Here is a 19,557-nt window from a genome sequence, read left to right on the forward strand (position 1 = left end):
GGGTAGGCTAAATTGTCTATAGTGTGTGTGTGAATGTATGTGTGGATGTGTGGAGTTAGCGATTCGTTCCGCTGTGGCAACCCTGGATTAATAAAGGGACTAAGCCGACAAGAAAATAAATGAATGAATGAATGAATTAATTAAAACAAGCAAAGGCAGTAGTGTCCAAACTCGGTCCTGGAGGGCCAGTGTCCTTGAGTGTTTACCTCCAACCCTAATCAAACACACCTGTACCGGCTAATAAAGCTCTTACTAGATAAACTGAAAGCCTCTTGGCAGGTGTGCTGAAGCAAGTTGAAGCTAAACTCTGCAGGACACCGGCCCTCTAGTATCGAGTTTGGACACCCCTGAACAAAGGGTTTCATTAAATTCGAATTGACAATCTCGAAAATATTACCATCATTCTCCTTTTCTTCTCAGATGGGATGGCGGGCCAAACCAAAAGGTTACCATGGGCCAACTTTGCCTAGTTTAGGCATCTCTGATCTAAAGAATAAGCACTAATGAATAAGTACTAGTAACATGAAAATAGATGTATTGATTAAATGTCAAAACGGCTTGCCATAGGCTATTATACATGTAGTAGCCTACACTTTCAAAAGACAAACGTATCGTGCCCTTTATGTAATTCTAACTGGTTTGGATAATGGGATAAATTCGTAGTTCAATATTACTTGGCTCAGTAGACAAACAGGAATGGTTTTGCAAAAACGGAATTGTAGGATACTGACTCATTTCCAGTCTGAGCTGTCAGTGAACGTCTGAGAGTTTTGATTGAGTAACTCGTTTACTCGAATACCGCGAGCTTGACGAAAAGTTTCGGGAAAGAAGATCGAGCCATTCGTCGTAGAAATAATTTTCTGAAGAAAAAAAAACACTCCCTTGCTTTTATTTGGGTTTAGATGAGAAGTCTGACTGAAATGTGCGTTCGCTCGGACAACAAGTGTGTGTGTGTGTGTGTGCGCGCGTACGCGTGATTTTGTGACGTATTAGGACACAAATCTGTATGGCTATTACACAAGAATTACAAGGCAATGGTAAATTATCCCAATGAATAAGGATATTGTTGATGTATTCATTTCTCATAAAGCTGATAAATCATACCGAATGAGTTTTTTTTTTTCAGAAAGTGAACCTGCTAACAGTTTCCTGTGAGGGCTAGTTGGCTTTAGGGATATTGTAGGGGTATAGTGCAATACAGTTCAGTATAGAAACAATGGAAATGTCCCCACAATTCATGAACACAAACCCGTGTTCGTGTTCAGCTCCTCCCTTCATTCAGTAGAGCGTGTGTTTCACAATGTCGAAACCTGAGTTACAACAGCAGTCTCGTGTGAAGACTCGCTGTCGTAGTGGAGATCTCTGTTATTATGGCTGTGATGGAGACTCTGCTCATGCCTGTGTCCATTACAGGAGTTTTACTTTCTGCTGTGCTGTTGTTTCTGGTTGTTTATCTAATCTCTATCAGCTCCAGCTCTCCTGAAGATCCTCCAGGACCCAAACCACTGCCACTTTTGGGGAACTTGCACACATTGGACCTAAAAAACCTGCACGTGAGCCTTTGGGAAGTGAGTTAAATATAGTTTATTTCCTTGCCTTGTTTTAAAAAGTTAGTTCAGGACTGTAATTGTTTCTAAAAGAATTGGCATTTCCAATTAGACTAGCATTTTAAAAGGATTTCCTAATAATGGAATTGCAGCAAAAAAAAAAAAAAAAAAAAAAGGCTAAACATTTACAGGTTTTTGCCATGTATTAAGGCAAAGGTCCTTGGTGCTTGCTTTTTCTTTCTTGAATGTGATGTATTTCAAAAAAGGAATTTAATATGTCGTTTAACAAGAAATATAGAATAATTTATTTCATATTTTTCTTATTTCAAACCTGATGTTTAAGTGTGAGAGAATTCAACTCCTGAAAAGGGTAGACAATTGCTAAATGTCAGCTACAGCCTTATATATACAGTGAAACTTGGCTACTTTATTTCAATTTGCTAACACAAATACCAAACAACACATTGTAACACATCAAAATCAGCATGACATTTCAAAGTAGAAAGATATGGATTTCATATATGCATTTAAAGTCAAATCTTATCTTAATACCTTTAAATTCTAGGGTATTTCATTCACATGGCATTTTTAGTATTTCTCTATTATAAAAAATGACCAAAAAATTGTAAAATAAGGTTTTCTAATTAATGTTTTGGGTTGACAATAATCAGTTATGGGTGTAATTAATTAGTTTTAGAGTGCTGTAATTACTGTAATTAAATTACTTTTTCTCTGAAAAGTCAAATAAAATAAACTATGATTTTTCATTTTTAAGTAATTTAATTAAAGGTACTTATAATGCACTTTATGGAGAGGGAGAGGTAAAAATAAATGCGGAAAGCATGCTTGGATCCTTTATGATTGGATCCCGGACCCCCCTCCCTGCAGGAAGGACTGGTCCACTTCACAGCTATATGGCATCATGAAGAAAGAACATTGGCTGTTTCTCAATTCCAAGAACGCAGAGAACGGACTTGTGTTCTTGTGGAGAGCGGTCTTGCCAGGTGTCCTCAGAAAAACGAACTCAGGAGACCGCGAGGACAGAGAACGCGTCCTTTGAGAAATGGGATGCTGCGTTCTTCCTGATGGTCACGTGACCTTCACGCGTTTTAAATGGAAATTATTTAAACATTACAGCATTCATACAGCAATTTATTGTTTTTCCCCTCTTCAAAATATATACTTTGCATAAAAACATTATAAATATACTCTGCACAATATAAATAAAACACATTTTAATACGAATTTCAGCAAACAAACACCCTTAATGTGTTTATTCCTTTATTAAGATGTCCATGGTAATGTTTACTTTCACCGTTTCATTTAGGAAAACTCCTGAGGTATATAAGTGATATCTCTGAACTTTAATAATAAATCTAGATAAAATGCAGCGCTTCCCACCTCCAGTCGCAATGACTTCTGGGACTTCCAGAGCGAGTTCGGTACTCAAGTCTGCATCGGTGCGTCCTCGATATCAAGAACACATCCGGGAAGTTTCACGCGTCCTCCGTACTTGCGGTCTTGAGTATTGGAACTGAACTTAGGCAGCTGATGATGACGTTGCACGAGAACACGAGGACGCAAGACCGCTGAAGAACGCATATTGAGAAACAGCCATAATGTAGAAATACTGAAGCAGCATCTCAAGACATCCGCCAGGAAATTAAAACATGGCCACAAATGGGTCTTCCAAACAGACCATGACCCTAAGCATACTGCCAAATTAGTTAAAATGTGCTTTAAGCTCAACAGAGTGAGTTTTTTGGAATGGCCATCACAAAGCCCTGACCCTCAATCCTATAGAAAATTTGTGGGCAGATTTGAAAAAGCGAGAAAATAAGTCAATGACTGCTTCTTTCCAACCTTCTTCAGTATATATTTCTCTGTGTTCAACAGAAGAAAGAAACTCAAACAGGTTTGAGATAGGTGAAGAAAGTATATGATGACAGAATTGTCATATTTGGGTGAAATATGCCTTTAAGATCCACTTAAAAGCTTTGCTTGTTCATGAGTTGTAGCTAATAACAGCTAATAAAATCAAAGTATATCTTGCAATAATCGGTTTTGTGTTTCACAGTTGTCTAAGAAGTATGGGCCTGTGTTCAAAGTGCATTTAGGACGCAAGAAGGTTGTGGTTCTGGCCGGGTACAAAACAGTTAAACAAGCACTTGTGAACCAGGCCGAGGAATTTGGAGAAAGGGACATTACACCGATATTCCAGGACTGTAATCAGGGACAAGGTAAAACATCAACTATAAGATTAATATGACACTGCATGTTTGTGGCTCTTGAGCTTAATCATTGGCAGCAACCAATCTATCCTATATAAAAAGTAACATAATATAGGATTAAAAATCAGGCAAAAGTTATAATGTGGTGGCAATTTATGAATACGGATAGATGGGCACAACTGTGTAGGATAAACTTTTTAAATGATAAGAAAAATGTACATAAACTATGATGGATACACATTTACTGAATAAATATAAAAAAGTAAGGTGATGTTGCTTTAAAAGATCATGTTGTGGTAAAAACAGCTGCAATGGGATGGCATTATTGGACAAACCAGTGAGCTGACCAAATGTTTTCATGATTTTGAGATAATTTAAGTGAAATATACTTCAAGTGTGTTCAAAAGCTCATTGTTTCACTTTGTTGGATGCTCCCTAATAAGCTTGTTGCTCATGACCTCTGGACTGCTTTGCTCATTCTGCTCCCTTAATTGCTGCTTGTAGCTACCGGCCACTTTTTTAGGTGCAGCTTACTAGTACCGGTATGGACCCACTTTTGCCTTCAGAACTGCCTTAATCCTTCATGGCATAGATTCAACAAGGTACTGGAAATATTTCTCAGAGATTTTGTTCCATATTGACATGACAGCATCACGCAGTTGCTGCAGATTTGTCGGCTGCACATTCATGATGCGAATCTTTAGTTCCATCACATCCCAAAGGTGCTCTATTGGATTGAGATCCGGTGACTGTGGGGGCCATTTGAGTACACTCATTGTCATGTTCAAGAAACCAGTCTAAGATGTTTTGTACTTTATGACATTGTGCGTTATCCTGCTGCAAATAGCCATCAGAAAATGGGAACACTGTGGTCATAAAGGGATAGACATGGCCAGCAATGATACTCAGGTCAATTAGTATAAAAATGGGCCCAAAGTGTGCCAAGAAAATGTCCCCCACACCAATACATCACCACTAGCAGCCTGAACTGTTGATACAAGGCAGGATGGATCCATGCTTTCATGTTGATGAGCCCAATTTTGTCCCTATCATCTGAATGTCGCAGCAGAAATCGAGACTCATCAGACCAGGCAACGTTTTCCAATCTTCTGTTGTCCATTTTTGGTGAGCCTGTGTGAATTATAGCCTCTGTTTCCTGTTTTTAGATGACAGGAGAAGCACCCATTGTGGTCTTCTGCTGCTGTAGCCCATCCGCCTCAAGTTTTGATGTGTTTTGCATTAAGAGATGTGCACTCTTCTGCATACCATGGTTGTTACGAGTGGTTATTTGAGTTACTGTTGCCTTTCTATCAGCTGGAACCAGTCTGGCCATTTTCCTCTGAACTCTGGCATCAACAAGGCATTTGTGCTCACAGAACTGCCACTCACTGGATAGTTTCTCTTTTTTAGATCATTCTCTGTAAACCCTAGAAATGATTGTGCAAGAAAATTTCAGTAGATCAGCATTTTCTGAAGTACTCGGACCAGCCCGTCTGGCACCATGCCACGTTCAAAGTCACTTAAATCACCTTTCTTCCTCATTCTGATGCTCGGTTTGAACTGCAGCAGATCTTCTTGATCATATCTACAAGCCTTAATGCATTGAGTTACTGCGATGTGATTGGCTGATTAGAAATTTGCATTAACAAGCAGTTCAAATCCCTCAGCCAAAGTCCATCATCAAAGTGGTTCAGTATTATTATGTTTCTCTTCTCCAGAACTGTTTTGAGTGTCTGCTAAACCCCTAGATCGCCTTACACCTCCAAAAGCCACCATAATTTTCGTCATCATCTGAGGCACAAGTGATATGTTATATAGTAAAAAAGCTCCCTCGGTGGTTTCTCCTGCCACCAATTTCTCTTTTTCAGTTTTGATATTTGGCACCAGGAAGTGATGATTTTGTTCTTTTTGACTCATTAGTTGGAAATTGCTTTATTTGCAAATGTTTTATGTGATAATCTAGTTTTGTGCAAATAATTAGCATCTTTGATTGGAAACATGTCTAATGTTTTTCTTCAGGAATCGTCTTTGCAAATGGTGAAAGATGGAGGACGATGAGAAGATTCGCTCTCTCAACTCTTCGAGACTTTGGAATGGGCAAAAAACTGAGTGAAGAAAAAATCGTGGATGAAACACGTTATCTGCGGGAAGTGTTTATGAAGTTTGAAGGTACCGTAGAGCGATCGCCGATGCGAATGCTTTTCTTTTCTACATATCAATTTACAATAAATCTCCTCTCTGTATTTGCCTTGCAGGACAACCATTTGATACAACCCAACCGGTAAACTATGCCGTCTCCAACATCATCTCAGCTATTGTTTATGGGAAACGGTTTGAATATGAGGACCCAGCGTTTCAGGATATGGTGAACAAAGCAAACATGAACATCCGTATGATTGGTTCTGCTGTGATACAGGTACTCACCACTGGTTTTTCTTGTGCAAAACTTATTTTAGTATCATGAATATTTAAAACAAAATAAAGGTTGCCAATGACATCTTTCGCAGACAATCCTGCAAGCTATCTGCACATTACAGCCCCTTTAAACTAAATGAAAATGGGAAAATATTAACCTTGGTTCCTCATGCTGGTGTGGACCAGTCGTGGATCTAGCTTTAGGTGTTCCTTATATGGTAACCTGAAACCGCTCCATACAGATGGAATTTAAAGAATTTTAAAATAATAGGAAACCGAACACTTTGCTTGTGTTTCAACTGGAGGATTCCAAAGTGCCATAGAAAAAAACGTTTTCTGGTTCTCCAAAGACTTTTCCAGTGAACAGTTCTTAATATATACAGTTTAAGTCAGAATTATCAGCCCCCCTTTGATTTTTTTTTCTTTTTTAAATATTTCCAAAATGATGTTTAACAGAGCAAGGGAATTTTCTCAGTATGTCTGATAGTATTTGTTCTTCTGAAAAAAGTCTTATTTTCTTTATTTTGGCTGGAATAAAAGCAGTTTTTAATTTGTCTTTAAACCATTTAAGTTGAAAATTATTAGACCCTTTAAGCAATATATATTTTTGAAAGTCTACAGAAAAAAAAAACATCGTTATAAAATAACTTGCTAATTACCCTAACCTGCCTAGTTAACCTAAGTAACCTAGTTAAGCCTTTAAATGTCTCTTTAAGCTGTGTAGAAGTGTGAAAAATATCTAGTCAAATATTATTTACTGTCTTCCTGGCAAAGATAAAATTATATATATATATATATATATATATATATATATATATATATATATATATATATATATATATATATATATATATACATATACATATATATACATATATATATATATATATATATATATATATATATATATATATATATATATATATATATATACAGTTAAAGTCAGAATTATTAGCCCCCTGTCAATTTTTTTCACGCAATTTCTGTTTAATGGAGAGAAGATTTTCTTCAACACATTTCAAAACTTTATAGTTTTAATAACTAATTTCTTTAATAACTCATTGCCATGATGACAGTAAATAATATTTTACTAAATAATTTTCAAGACACTTCTATACAGCTTAAAGTGACATATATATCTAGACAGAGTGAGAGAGAGAGCTTCCGCCGTGGTGCTGTGGTCACTTGTTATAGGCTGTCTGGACTCTGTAGCTTCCAGCTGGGTGTTTTTTGGGAGGCATATTTAATCGCTATACATTTTACAGTTTTCCTTGGCCCAATATGTACCTGCTATGTGTATAGAAAAAATGCTGATACAATATATGAAACACAATCGGTAGTTGGCGAATAAATTGAGCGGATATATTTGTAAATCTGACTTTGAAAAAGTCAGTGCCTCACCAGCCACAAACCTCACCGCATGTCATGCGGCACCCATGTCTTATCACAGAGGGGCAAATAAAACTGACATTTATCCAACCTACACTTTAATCTGTTGTCTCTCTATCTTTTGATGGTACCCAATTTGAATGTGAGATTTTGGAAACCAGATCTAAATTTAGCGGGAACAGACGGGTTGGGTAGAAAACGAAGCAATCGGGCAGTGGGTGAACAAAGACTGAATATATGGCGGGAGAAGTCAGGTGTGGAATAAAGCCTGGTGGGAGTGGGATTAAAAATCCAGTCACGGGCAGATTTCTACTCTGCCGTGTTTCTGATCACATTTCCAACTGGATTAAAAACATTACAATCAACTTAACCCTACATAATTGTTGATTGATGATTTTTTTAATTTCACAGACTGCATTGTTAGAATGGTTAGCAGATTTGCCCTATAACATTAGGAAGCATACAAAATGTTAAGTTCTTGTTCAATTGCTGTGCCTTCTTGGTAAAACCTCCAGCCAGTACTTTCAAACCTCTGAAATTGTACAGTATTTAAAAAGACTAAAAGAACAGGTCACACTTCTTTTCATCAAATCACTTGTTTCTAATTGCTGTGTGCATTAAATTCAGTTCACAGATGGACTTTTGCCAATAAAACAACCTGCTTGCACCTCATTATGCATCCCGTTAGCAAAATTCTACTAAATTTACATACTTTTATATGGTGGTGGATTAACCGTCCCAATTCAACCCAAGCAGTTGAGTCTTTGGGATGTCATAGAAGATTATTTTGGATTCCACAAAGAACCTTTTGCCAAAGAGTTCTTAAAATAGCAACTGTAAAGTGTAAAAACCATTTTAATACAACAATGAACCATTTTCCAAAACTAATTTCGAGAGGATCACATCCTTATGATTGACCACAGCTGGTGCTGGATTAGCTAACACATGATTCACCAATCAAACGATTCCTAAGTCACCATTAATAACCTGTTTCATACCTTAGTTATCTTCATTTTGAAGAATCCCCCTTCCACCCCCACTCCTCCTCCTTTCCTAGATTGGGAGGTACGGTGACCCAGTGGTTAGCAGTTCACAGGAAGAATGTCACTGGTTCAAGTCTTTACCAAGCCAGTCAATGTTTCTGTGCAGAGTTTACATGTTCTCTCTGTGCTCGTGTAGATTTCCCCCAGGTTCCCTGTTTTCCTCCCACCGTCCAAAGACATGTGACATAAGTGAATTGACCAAACCAAATTGGCACAACAGATGAGCTCTTAGTCAGCAGTATATCTCTTCATAGCAATTCCTAATTTGTCATTAGCCATAAATAAGCAGGGGAGTTCTCAAGATCTACCTGAGCTCAAGCTCCACTCTCGCCCTGCAAACGGTAGAGAGCCCCGGGCTCGAGGATCTTATGAGCTCAGGGCTCTCTGCCGGGACAGCATGCCAAACGCTCTTTATAATCAATCATCAGCTAAGTTAATTTTAATTCAATTCATCTTTATTACTATAGCACTTTTACAATGTAGATTGTGTCAAAGCAGCTTAACATAGAAGTTCTAGTAAATTGAAATGTGTCAGTTCAGTTTTCAGAGCTGAAGTTCCGTTTAGTTCAGTTCAGTGTGGTTTAATTTTCACTGCTGAAAGTCCAAACACTGAAGAGCAAATCCATTGATGCGCAGCTGCACAAGTCCCAAACCAAGCAAGCCAGCGGCGACAGTGGAGGAACAAACTTCATCAATTGACCAAAGTGAAGGAAAAAAAGTCCTAGAGAGAAACCAGGCTCGGTTTAACTGAGGGTTGGGTTATTTTTAACAGTGAACTGACTCACATGCATAAGTGCTGTTAAAATGATTGTCTAAAACTCGTTTTGTCAGTCAAACAGGTGCCTTTTAAAGCTGTTTGTGTCTCTTCTTGCAGATCTACAACATGTGTCCATTTTTGGGTCCCTGGATTAAGACCTGGAGACAGCTAATGAAAAATATGGAAAGCACCAGGAGGCAAATACAGACCCTGGCAGATGTCTTACAGGAGACTTTGAACCCGCTTGACTGCAGAGGACTCATTGACTCTTTCCTCATCCGAAAACAGAACATACAAGTAAAGAATTACCTGGATTTAGACTTCACTTTTGACCAGTAAACTTTTAACTTAAAAGATTGTTTTTTCAGTACTGAATGACATGGTTTTTCAAGGGTCATAAAATATAATGGTATTTTGGAGTCAGGGAGTTTTATATACATTTGCACATCATAGAATATGAAGGACTTTTGTATTTTTGCTGTACCATGTTTTTTAAACACATTGTTTCACATGTTTTGCCTGTTGTTATATTTAGGCAATTTTTTTTACTTCCATTTAATTCCTTTAATTTTCAAAATGCATACTTGTCAACCGGCAATCAAATGCATTAATAGGGCTTTTTTAGGGTAATGCTAAAAATTAACCGATTATAAACTGACTAATGTAGTTTAAAATTATTTTTTGGCAATCTTTCTCAAAATTTAAAGCATTATTTGTGGAGTTTCTTGTGTTTTTTTTTTTTTTTTGCTGTGAAAATATAATAACGCATGAGATCATCATTTCCAGAACCATTAGTTTATCTATTTTACGGTATAAACACTATTTCTATACTGCTGAAAGATTAACTGATGATTAATTAATCGCTTTTGTAGCTTATAATAATTTTTTAGAAACCTTTCTCAAAATTTAAAGCATTATTTGTGCTGTTTCTTGTTTTGCTGTGAAAAATATTATATGCATCTTAGATCTTCATTTCGACAACCATTAGTTTCTGTATTTTACTGTATGAACATTATTTTTTATACTACTGAAAGATTAACTGATGATTAACTAATCATTTTGTAGCTTTAAAAGATTTTTCAGCAACCTTTTTCAAAGTTTAAAGCATTATTCGTGGTGTTTCTTGTGTAGTTTGCTGTAAAAATACAATAACGCATTAGATCTTCATTTCGAGAACCATTTGTTTCAGTATTTTACCGAATTAATGTAGCTTCAAATGATTTTTCAGCAATCTTTTTTAAAAATGAAAGCATTATTTGTGGTGTTTTTTTTTTTTTTTTTGCTGTGAAAATATAAAACTGTTTGCATCTTAGATCTTCATTTTGAGAACCATTAGTTTCTGTATTTAACTGTATAAACACTATTTATATACTGCTGAAAGATTAACTGATAATTAACTAATGACTTTGTAGCTTAAAATGATTTTTCGGCAACTTTTTTTTTAAGTTTAAAGCATTATTTGCATTGTTTCTTATGTTGTTTTGCTGTCAAAATATAATATGCATCTTAGATCTTTTTTTCTGGAACCATTTGTTTCTGTAAATTATTGTATGAACACTATTTCTTTACTGCTGAAAGATTCACTGATTATAAACTGATTAATGTAGCTTTAAATGATTTTTTGCCAACCTTTCTCAAAATTTAAAGCATTATTTGGGGTGTTTCTTGAGTTGTTTTGCTGTGAAAATGTAATATGCATCTTAGATCTTCGTTTCGAGAACCATTAGTTTCTGTATTTTACTGTATAAACACTATTTATATAATGCTGAATGATTGACAGATGATTAACTAATCACTTTTGTAGCTTAAAATGATTTTTCGGCAACCTTTCTCAAAATTGAAAGCATTATTTGTGGTGTTTCTTGTCTTGATTTGCTGTGAAAATATAATACGCACTGTTATTTAATATAAAACAACACAGATGGTGCAGAACACTTTACTGACTTGCGAAAATCTCCAGATCTGTGGCAATTAAAAAAAGGGTTGATTTTTCATTAAATTCGGCGATCACAGAAGCACTAAATTCAAGAGGGACTGAAAAACACAACAGCTTCTTATTTTTTTCTTCATTATTGACCTTATTTGGCAATGTGGAAGAGCGTTTGTTTTTGCGATTGCTTTAGAACTTTCGATTCAGTTGCCTATTACAGAGATGACTAGGAATAATGAATGCCAGAAAATAGTCAAACTACTTGCTCTAAACAAGCAGGTGTGTTCATGACAATAAAGAGTAGAATAACATAATAAGCTGTTTTTAATGACTAAAAAAACCAATGAAAATGAATAAGACCGGTCTCAAATCTGGAGCCAAAAAGATTCCAATGGCTGCGGCTGCTCATATATCAAGAATAAAGCCAATAGGTCATGGAAATTCAGCTATTTTAGTCAGTGAATGTCAGAGCAAAATCAAGGATTTTGAGTGGGAGGGCTTAGAGTGGGAACCCTGGAATTGATATAAATACTGTATAATTGATTCATTGTACTGTATTTTAGTCTCATCGTAAGAATAAAAATCTTTTTTATTTCATGCAGGAAACTGGAGAAAAAGATTCATCTTTCAATGATCAGAATCTGCTCATTACTGTGTCAAATTTGTTTGCTGCTGGCACTGACACGACTGGCACGACGCTGCGCTGGGGTCTGATGCTCATGGCCAAATACCCTCAAATACAAGGTCAGACGTACAAACTGAGGAGAAAATATGCTGTTTTCCTAGTACCTTCCCATTTGTCTCTTATAAGCATCATAATGAAAGATCTCACTGCTGTTAAACACCTTCATGTGTTTTTTTTGTGATCTTGTTGGCCATAGATCGAGTTCAGGAGGAGATTGACCAGGTTCTGGGTGGCCGTGAACCAGTTGCAGAAGACAGAAAGAACTTACCGTATACAGATGCTGTGATTCATGAAACACAGAGACTGGCTAATATTCTACCACTGAATCTCCCTCATAAGACGAGCTGTGATGTTACCTTCAATGGATATTTCATCAAGAAGGTTGTGTAAATGCAGTGTAAAGATATTAACTTTGTGCCATGGTGAATTTTGAATTATTCAGAATTATAGATACCTGCCGAAATTCGGATCATAAAATACGGGAGAATTTCTATGGGGGGTGCGCGCAAAGTGAAGAGCGGGGGGGAAGGAGGTGGGGGTGTGCACGAACTGAAGAGCAGGGAGCGAGAATGAAGATGGTTGCACGTTGAGTTCGGTGCGCATGGGGACTGTACCAAAATGCTGCAGACCGGTGGGTGTGGGGTGGGGGTTTCGGGAGACAGAAAAATACTGGAAATGGGTCTGAATTATGGGAGACTCCTGGGAAAAACTGGAGTGTTGGCAGGTATTTAAATATGGTCAGCAACAATCGTCAGGTAGTCTGCTGTGGTGCTATTTAGGTAACCCAGTCGCTCTCTGTTTTCTTGCTGGCCTCTAGCATCACCTCTGCTACTCTGCGTTGTGTTGTATGCAACCCAGACTTAATCTAAAAATGTACCTTTATATACATTTGTGGAGACCACGAAATACGTCCCTGGAGGTACATTTTTATGCAGTTTTTGTTTCTGTGAATCCACCAGTGGCCGCTGTCTATGCTTTTTGAGGTCTCAAGTTTCTCTTGCTAGCACCATTTGCGCCTGCTGTTCTTGTATAAATCCACCGGAGGCCGCTGTTGACTGACTGTTTGACTGACTGAATGACTGACAGATCGACTGATCCACCCTCCTCCTTCCCTAAACCCAACCAATTTTACAGATTGACCAGCGCCCACCTACTTCAATTAAATCCATCATTTTCAAATGCAATCCAGAAAAAGAAAAGCCCTCGTCTGATTTTTACCACGTTTTCAGATTTTACCACAGTCTCACCCTGTTATTTACTTGTTTATTTTATTTTTTAAATTCTCTTTTAGTCTTACCCGCTTTCTAAAACCGTTCTTTACCAGACTCAAACCCCGTCGTCGCAGCCACCTCCAGTCTGCTTCTCAAGTCCATTGACGTACATAGCGAGCTAACTGGACACAATGGTTGGTCAGCTGGTAAGCGCGAAAAGGATTGGCGTCAAATTGCCCCGTAACAGTCGTTTTAAAAATGAAATGCAGCCATACATACCTCTGGCTCCATAATTCACGATCTACAGAAATGTATATCGGGCTACGCTTTCAAAATGAGCCAATGTTGGTTGAATGTGTTTTTAAGGTGGTAAACAGGAGATGCAGGCAGAGAGAGGTCCGCGATCATGACTCGACCATTTATTTGACAGCAGGGCATCTATCAGTGTTGATCATAGATATTTACATTAGATGTCGCCTACGCTGTTGTTGTCTGTTGCAAGGAATGCGTCAATAGAGCCACCATGTTAGTACAGGGTAGCACTCCTTTGAAATGAATGTGGTAACAAGGTGCAGTGGAGGACTGGCCATTCACAGCCTTAGATATAGACACATACAGTATATTCATATATCTATGATTGGGAGATTTCCCGGTGGTCAGTATGCTAATATTGTTTTTTAATTGTGAAATTGATCATTTTATGTCACTTTTCTACATCGATGGATAAGTTATCGCACGGGCAGTGCTGACAAAGAGTATGTTAGTGTGCATGGAAATGTATTATCCTCCCTCCCTGTTAAACTTGATCTAATCCATGTCCTGAAACACACCCCCTCTTCTGCGTTCACTTCTAATGCTAACGGTGGGAGCGATTCATTTGTGAATGAATCTCTGTTATGAATGACTCCTGTGAATCATCGATATCCCTGCATATCCATCTTTCCGATCTAAATGGTATATAACATTTGTAATATTCAATAATTTAGGGTCGACTGTATGCACATTTAGGCTTAGGCACTGTTATGTTCTCAGGCACCCTTATAAGTTACTTCAAAAACTAGCCTTCACTTCACTTAGCCGATGTTTCTGGCACCGCAGCGTCTTGTTGACATATTTTATTTACATTGTTTGCTAATTCTGTTCAACAAAACTAGCATAAGCCTAGAATTTAGTGCGAGTTGGTGCTCTTTTACCTAATGGTCAGTGCAGTAAGTAACTGTATCATCATCAATAACGTGACTTGTTTAGGGCAAAAGTTTGTAACATTCATTCATTTTCTTGTCGGCTTAGTTCCTTCATTAATCCACAGCGGAATGAACCGCCAACTTATCCAGCAAGTTTTTTTAACGCAGCGGATGCCCTTCCAGCCGCAACCCATCTGGGAACCATTCACACACACACTCATACACTACAGACAATTTAACTTCCCCAATTCACCTGTTCCACATGTCTTTGGACTGTGGGGGAAACCGGAGCACCCGGAGGAAACCCACGCAAAGGCAGGGAGAACATGCAAACTCCACACAGAAACCCAACTGAGCCAAGGTTCAAACCAGCGACCTTCTTGCTGTGAGGCGAACGTGCTACCCACTGCGCCACTGCCTCGCCCAAGTTTGTAACATACAAAACTTAAAAAACAAAATATCTTACCTATGAAATGTTCTGCCTTTGTGCTTTGTTTTCTTTGTTTGCTCGTTACTACACCCGTACACAGCGCTAAAGTCCAGCATCTTCAGATTGGCTTGACTAGTGCGGTTGAATGACATTTGTCCTGGGAGCACCGTACAAATGTGGCGGAGCAATTGACGCATACTAAGGGTCCATATGCGATATCTAGTGTATATATCTATGAGTGACAACACAAACTGAGGAAAATATAGCACACTACGCATTTGTCAGCAGTACAGACTCAAACATCACTAGAAACTTCAAAATGCCTTATTACAGGGATGTTCAGGCTTAGTCCTGGAGGGCTGGTGTACTGCCAAGTTTAGTTCCGATCTCACTCAGACATGGGCTGGCTAATCAAGCTCTCACTAGGCATTCTGGAAACATCCTTGCAGGTTTGTTAAAGCTAGTTGGAGCTAAAATCTGCAGGATGTCAGCCCTCCAGGACCGAGTTTGGACACCCCTGCCTTAATACAACAGTGTCAGTGACATCTTGTGGACAAAACCAAACACTGCCCAACATCTACATGAGACTTTTTCAGGCTTTTTTTTTTTTGTATAACGGCTTCCAAAGCATGCCAAGAAAATCTCTTTCACACTGTAACACCATCTTTAACCTGAGCCATTGATCTAAAGAAGAAAGACTCCATAAGAAAACTTAACCTTGTTTTGTTTCTCTTCTGAATTATAGGGGACGTGTGTTCTGCCGCTGCTGACCTCTGTGTTGAGGGATGAGACCGAGTGGGAGACGCCTGACACTTTCAACCCTCAGCACTTTCTAGATGAGAAGGGTCAGCTGATCAAACGAGACGCCTTCATGCCTTTTTCTGCAGGTATCATGTTTCAATAGTATCAGGATGCAGTCTTGATGATGCAAGCTGAGATTGCATATCTCATAGATGCAATGCCAGACACAATGCACTCAATGGGGCTAGTGACGTCACTGTGAGAGGTAGGGTTAGGGGTGAGGTTAGGTTTTGGGCATTAACAAGCATTGCATGCAGCTTAGATTGCACTGCACTTGGTCTGCATCCAGACCCCTCTCTCATATTTTGACTCTGACATCTCAGTGTGTGTATATTTATTAAGTCAATATTCACATTTTACCCATTGTACAGCACATCAATCTTATTAGCTACTATTAAATGTGTACTTAACTTGATACTTCTCTCAAAAAGGTAAATTCTGTCATCATTTACTCTCTCTTGTTTCAAACCTCTATGAGTTTCTTCTGTTAAATGCAAAAGAAGATATTTTTAAGAATGCAGAAAACCTGTAACCATTGACTTTCACAGTATTTGTTTTTCCTACTTTGGAAGTCAGTGGTTACAGATTTGACACGTTTTTTCAAAATATATTTTGTGTGCTTAAAAGAAGAAAACTCACACCACTTAAGGGTGTGTACTGTAAACTTTCAATTTTGGATGAACTATCCCTTTAAAAGTTATGCTTAATTGTAAATTGCTATATATTCAGATGTGCATGATTATTAAGCAGGTTTTCTTTTAAAATGACTTAAAATAAAATTACTCAAAAGGGATAAACACTGGACAATAAATATCTTGGTCACACTTTACAATAAGGTTCATTAGTTAATGTTAATTAATGCATTTACTAACATGAACAAACAATAAACAATACATCTACTACTTTATTTGTTCACATTAGTTAACATTCGTTAATAAAAATACAGTTGTTTATTGTTAGTTCATGTTAACTCATGGTGCATTAACTAATGTTAACAAGCATGGACTTGGATGTTAATAATGCATTAGTAAATGTTCAATTATGATTAAAAAATGCTGTACATATGTTGTTCATAATTAGTTCGTGTTAGTAAATGCATTAACTAATAATATTTAATAATAATTAATAATATTAATAGTTAATAATTAACTAATAATAATTAAGTCTAAAGTGCTTTGGAAATCAACTTCCATAAAATTTTTTAATAATTAGATTTTTTTTTTATTTTAAATTTAGTTTGAATATATTGAAATTAAATATATATTTTAAACATTTTAAGTATAGCCAAAGATACTTTAAAGGGATTGTACATCCACATTTTTTAAATTTCCTTCCTATTTACTCACCCTTAAATAGTTCTAGAACTGTTTTGTCAAACACAAAGTAGGATGTTTTGAAAAATGTTAAAACCCTGTAACCATTGACTTAGGTAGTAGGTGTCACACCCTCTGCTCAATCCTGCAGTCCCAATCATTCCTCTCAAGCTGCGGTCACACTGGACTTTTCTCCCTATAGACTTCCATTCATAAGCAAGCGAATGCGTCAGACTGGAAACGCAAGCTTGTGCGTCAAGTTTCGCAGATCGATGCGTTCGAAAGTTCAAGCTTGGTGAACTCTGACCTGCGAAAACGCGTCACTTGACTGCGTGAGTCCAATCGAGGATCAAAACATGACCTTTCTGGACAGAAATTTGAAACAGACCAATTGCTCGCTTTTTTAAATGTCTAATCATCTCGTTTAATCCCGCCCCTTTTCGCAGCACCGTAGGACAGAATTTCGCACACACAAACTCTAGTGTGACCGCAGATTTTTTAGGAGGAGCTTCTTTCCCCATGCCATCAGGCTTCTAAATTCTAACCCGGTGTTATACATCACTTGATTTTACGTATATATCACTGTTTTAGTCATATCTATAAGCTACCTTTAGATATTGCTGCTGTTCTTATTACTTTGTATAATTTTTTGCACATTTTTCTTTGCACATATTTTTCTCATTATTATTTAATTTTTGTATATCTATATTTGCACTGTCTCTCGAGCGGACCTGACCTTCATTTCACTGCTGGTCATACTTTGTATTATTATGTATGTGACAAATAAGACTCTTGACCTGACTTGACTTGAGCTTAAAGCTGAGGTCACACTAGAGTTTGTGAGTGAAATTCTCGCATGCGGAGCTGCGAAAAGGGGCAGGATTAAACAAGATGATTAATGCTTGAGAGCATTAAAGATAAGGGCCACACATGGGCCATAACCGGCCCGAATCTCAGCCAATTTATTACCCTTAACTGCCCCTGAACTGGGCCAAAACAGGTTTATTATTGGTACCGATTCTCAGCTATAAATTAACCATATCAACACCACCATTTAACCAGAAACCCCCAAAACAGCCATAACCCAGCCTAATGTTACCTAAACAATGTGAACATTCGCTACACTGATCTGGGCCACACACCTTTCATCCACAACTAGCCCAAATGTAGTTTGCCGTCATGCATGCAGTGTCATCAATGCCAGGCATGGCCCATAATTGGCTAACATTATGCATGCCAGCAACACGCCAGCAGTGCCTTAATGAGGCCACATTTGGGCCAAGTCTGTTTGCTTTGTTGGCACTATGGACCATTTAGCTTACCCGATTCACCTACATGTCTTTGGACTGTGGGGGAAACCGGAGCACCCGGAGGAAACCCACACCAACACGGGGAGAACATGCAAACTCCACATGGAAATGCCACCTGACCCAGCCGAGACTCGAACCAGTAACCTTCTTGCTGTAAGTTGATAGCACTACCCACTGCGCCACTGTCGCCGATCTTTATTATTATGCGCAATTTTCCTTAACTTGGATCTTTAAAAATGGGTGTTAAAGATTTAATACACGAGACATGTGTATTACACTGATCTGAACTTTAACAGTGATATTTCTACCAAACTAAACTAAAACAGTTGCAGCTTATCTAGAACTACACCAAGATTCCACACTACTGCATTAATTTAAAATATTATGGCTTTTACTAACCCCATCTATGTTAAACTTTGACACAGTCTACATTGTAAAAGATGTATATAGAAATAAAGAGGAGTTGAAAACTGGGGTGTCTTAAAATAGCCATTCCTTACATGATTTGTTTTTCTCTCAGGGCGCAGGGCTTGTCTTGGAGAGAGTTTGGCCAGAATGGAGCTCTTCCTCTTCTTCACGTCTCTCCTTCAGTATTTCCGCTTCAGTCCTCCTCCTGGAGCGTCTGAAGATGAGCTGGATCTCACACCGGTGGTGGGCCTGACTTTGAACCCTTCACCCCACAAACTGTGTGCAGTCATCAGAGCGGAAAGACAACTAAACTGATCCCTTGTGAAAAGTTCAGTTCTTTATACAGTATATTACACATATGTATTATCTGATAGAGAATTATATTTAATGTGCTTTTCTGTGCATAGCATAAAGCGGTAAATGGTGCATATACCCACAGATTTTATTTCAGCCTGCCAACCTCGCTAACGGTAAACTCTTTCCATCATAAAATGAATAAATAAATCAGTGATCAAATAGATATACCATGGGCGTTGCTAGGGTTGAAAGGGATGAGGGGCTTAGCTGCAAAGAAGAAAATAAGATTTAAATAAAGATAAAAAGGCTTTAACTGTGACAATAAATGGTTTATATGTCTTCCTCCAGCCATCTTAGGTATTTTTATAAGAATAAACTGCTTTAAAAATCTGATGCTAACTGACATGTTACAGTAGAATATCCGCTTGTTAAGTGATGACGTATTGGTGACGTATGTAATACTGTTTCCGGGTCCAAGCCGCCACTCATTTGAGTTGAGAAATCATTTATTTATGATCACTTTTTATTCATATCACACATTAAAGTTAATTTTTATAAAGTCATGGTGAGGCAGTGGTACAGTAGGTAGTGCTGTCACCTCACAGC

At 37.8% G+C, this 19,557-nt stretch overlaps 2 protein-coding genes across 2 annotated transcripts in view; one reads left to right on the top strand and one right to left on the bottom strand.

Annotated features, from left to right (window-relative positions):
* Positions 1-19,557, bottom strand: part of LOC141381148 (uncharacterized) — a 587,543-nt gene that overhangs the window by 100,168 nt on the left and 467,818 nt on the right. The gene's annotated exons all lie outside the window — the stretch shown is intronic.
* On the top strand, positions 1,263-19,291 carry cyp2k8 (cytochrome P450, family 2, subfamily K, polypeptide 8). The gene is made up of 9 exons (NM_001130623.2): positions 1,263-1,568; positions 3,625-3,787; positions 5,798-5,947; positions 6,034-6,194; positions 9,500-9,679; positions 11,915-12,056; positions 12,194-12,378; positions 15,568-15,709; positions 18,767-19,291. Exons 1-9 carry the CDS (start codon positions 1,371-1,373, stop codon positions 18,967-18,969), a joined length of 1,524 nt encoding a protein of 507 aa, NP_001124095.1. The 5' UTR covers positions 1,263-1,370; the 3' UTR covers positions 18,970-19,291.

This window comes from Danio rerio, chromosome 3 (assembly GCF_049306965.1).
Source record: "Danio rerio strain Tuebingen ecotype United States chromosome 3, GRCz12tu, whole genome shotgun sequence".
In the NCBI taxonomy this organism is placed as follows: domain Eukaryota; kingdom Metazoa; phylum Chordata; class Actinopteri; order Cypriniformes; family Danionidae; genus Danio; species Danio rerio.

Coding starts and splice junctions, on each gene's coding strand:
- cyp2k8 (NM_001130623.2), top strand. CDS start 1,371: ATGGCTGTGATGGAGACTCTGCTCATGCCTGTGTCCATTACAGGAGTT. Junction 3,788..5,797: donor GGACTGTAATCAGGGACAAG/GTAAAACATCAA, acceptor GTTTTTCTTCAG/GAATCGTCTTTGCAAATGGT. Junction 5,948..6,033: donor AGTGTTTATGAAGTTTGAAG/GTACCGTAGAGC, acceptor TTTGCCTTGCAG/GACAACCATTTGATACAACC.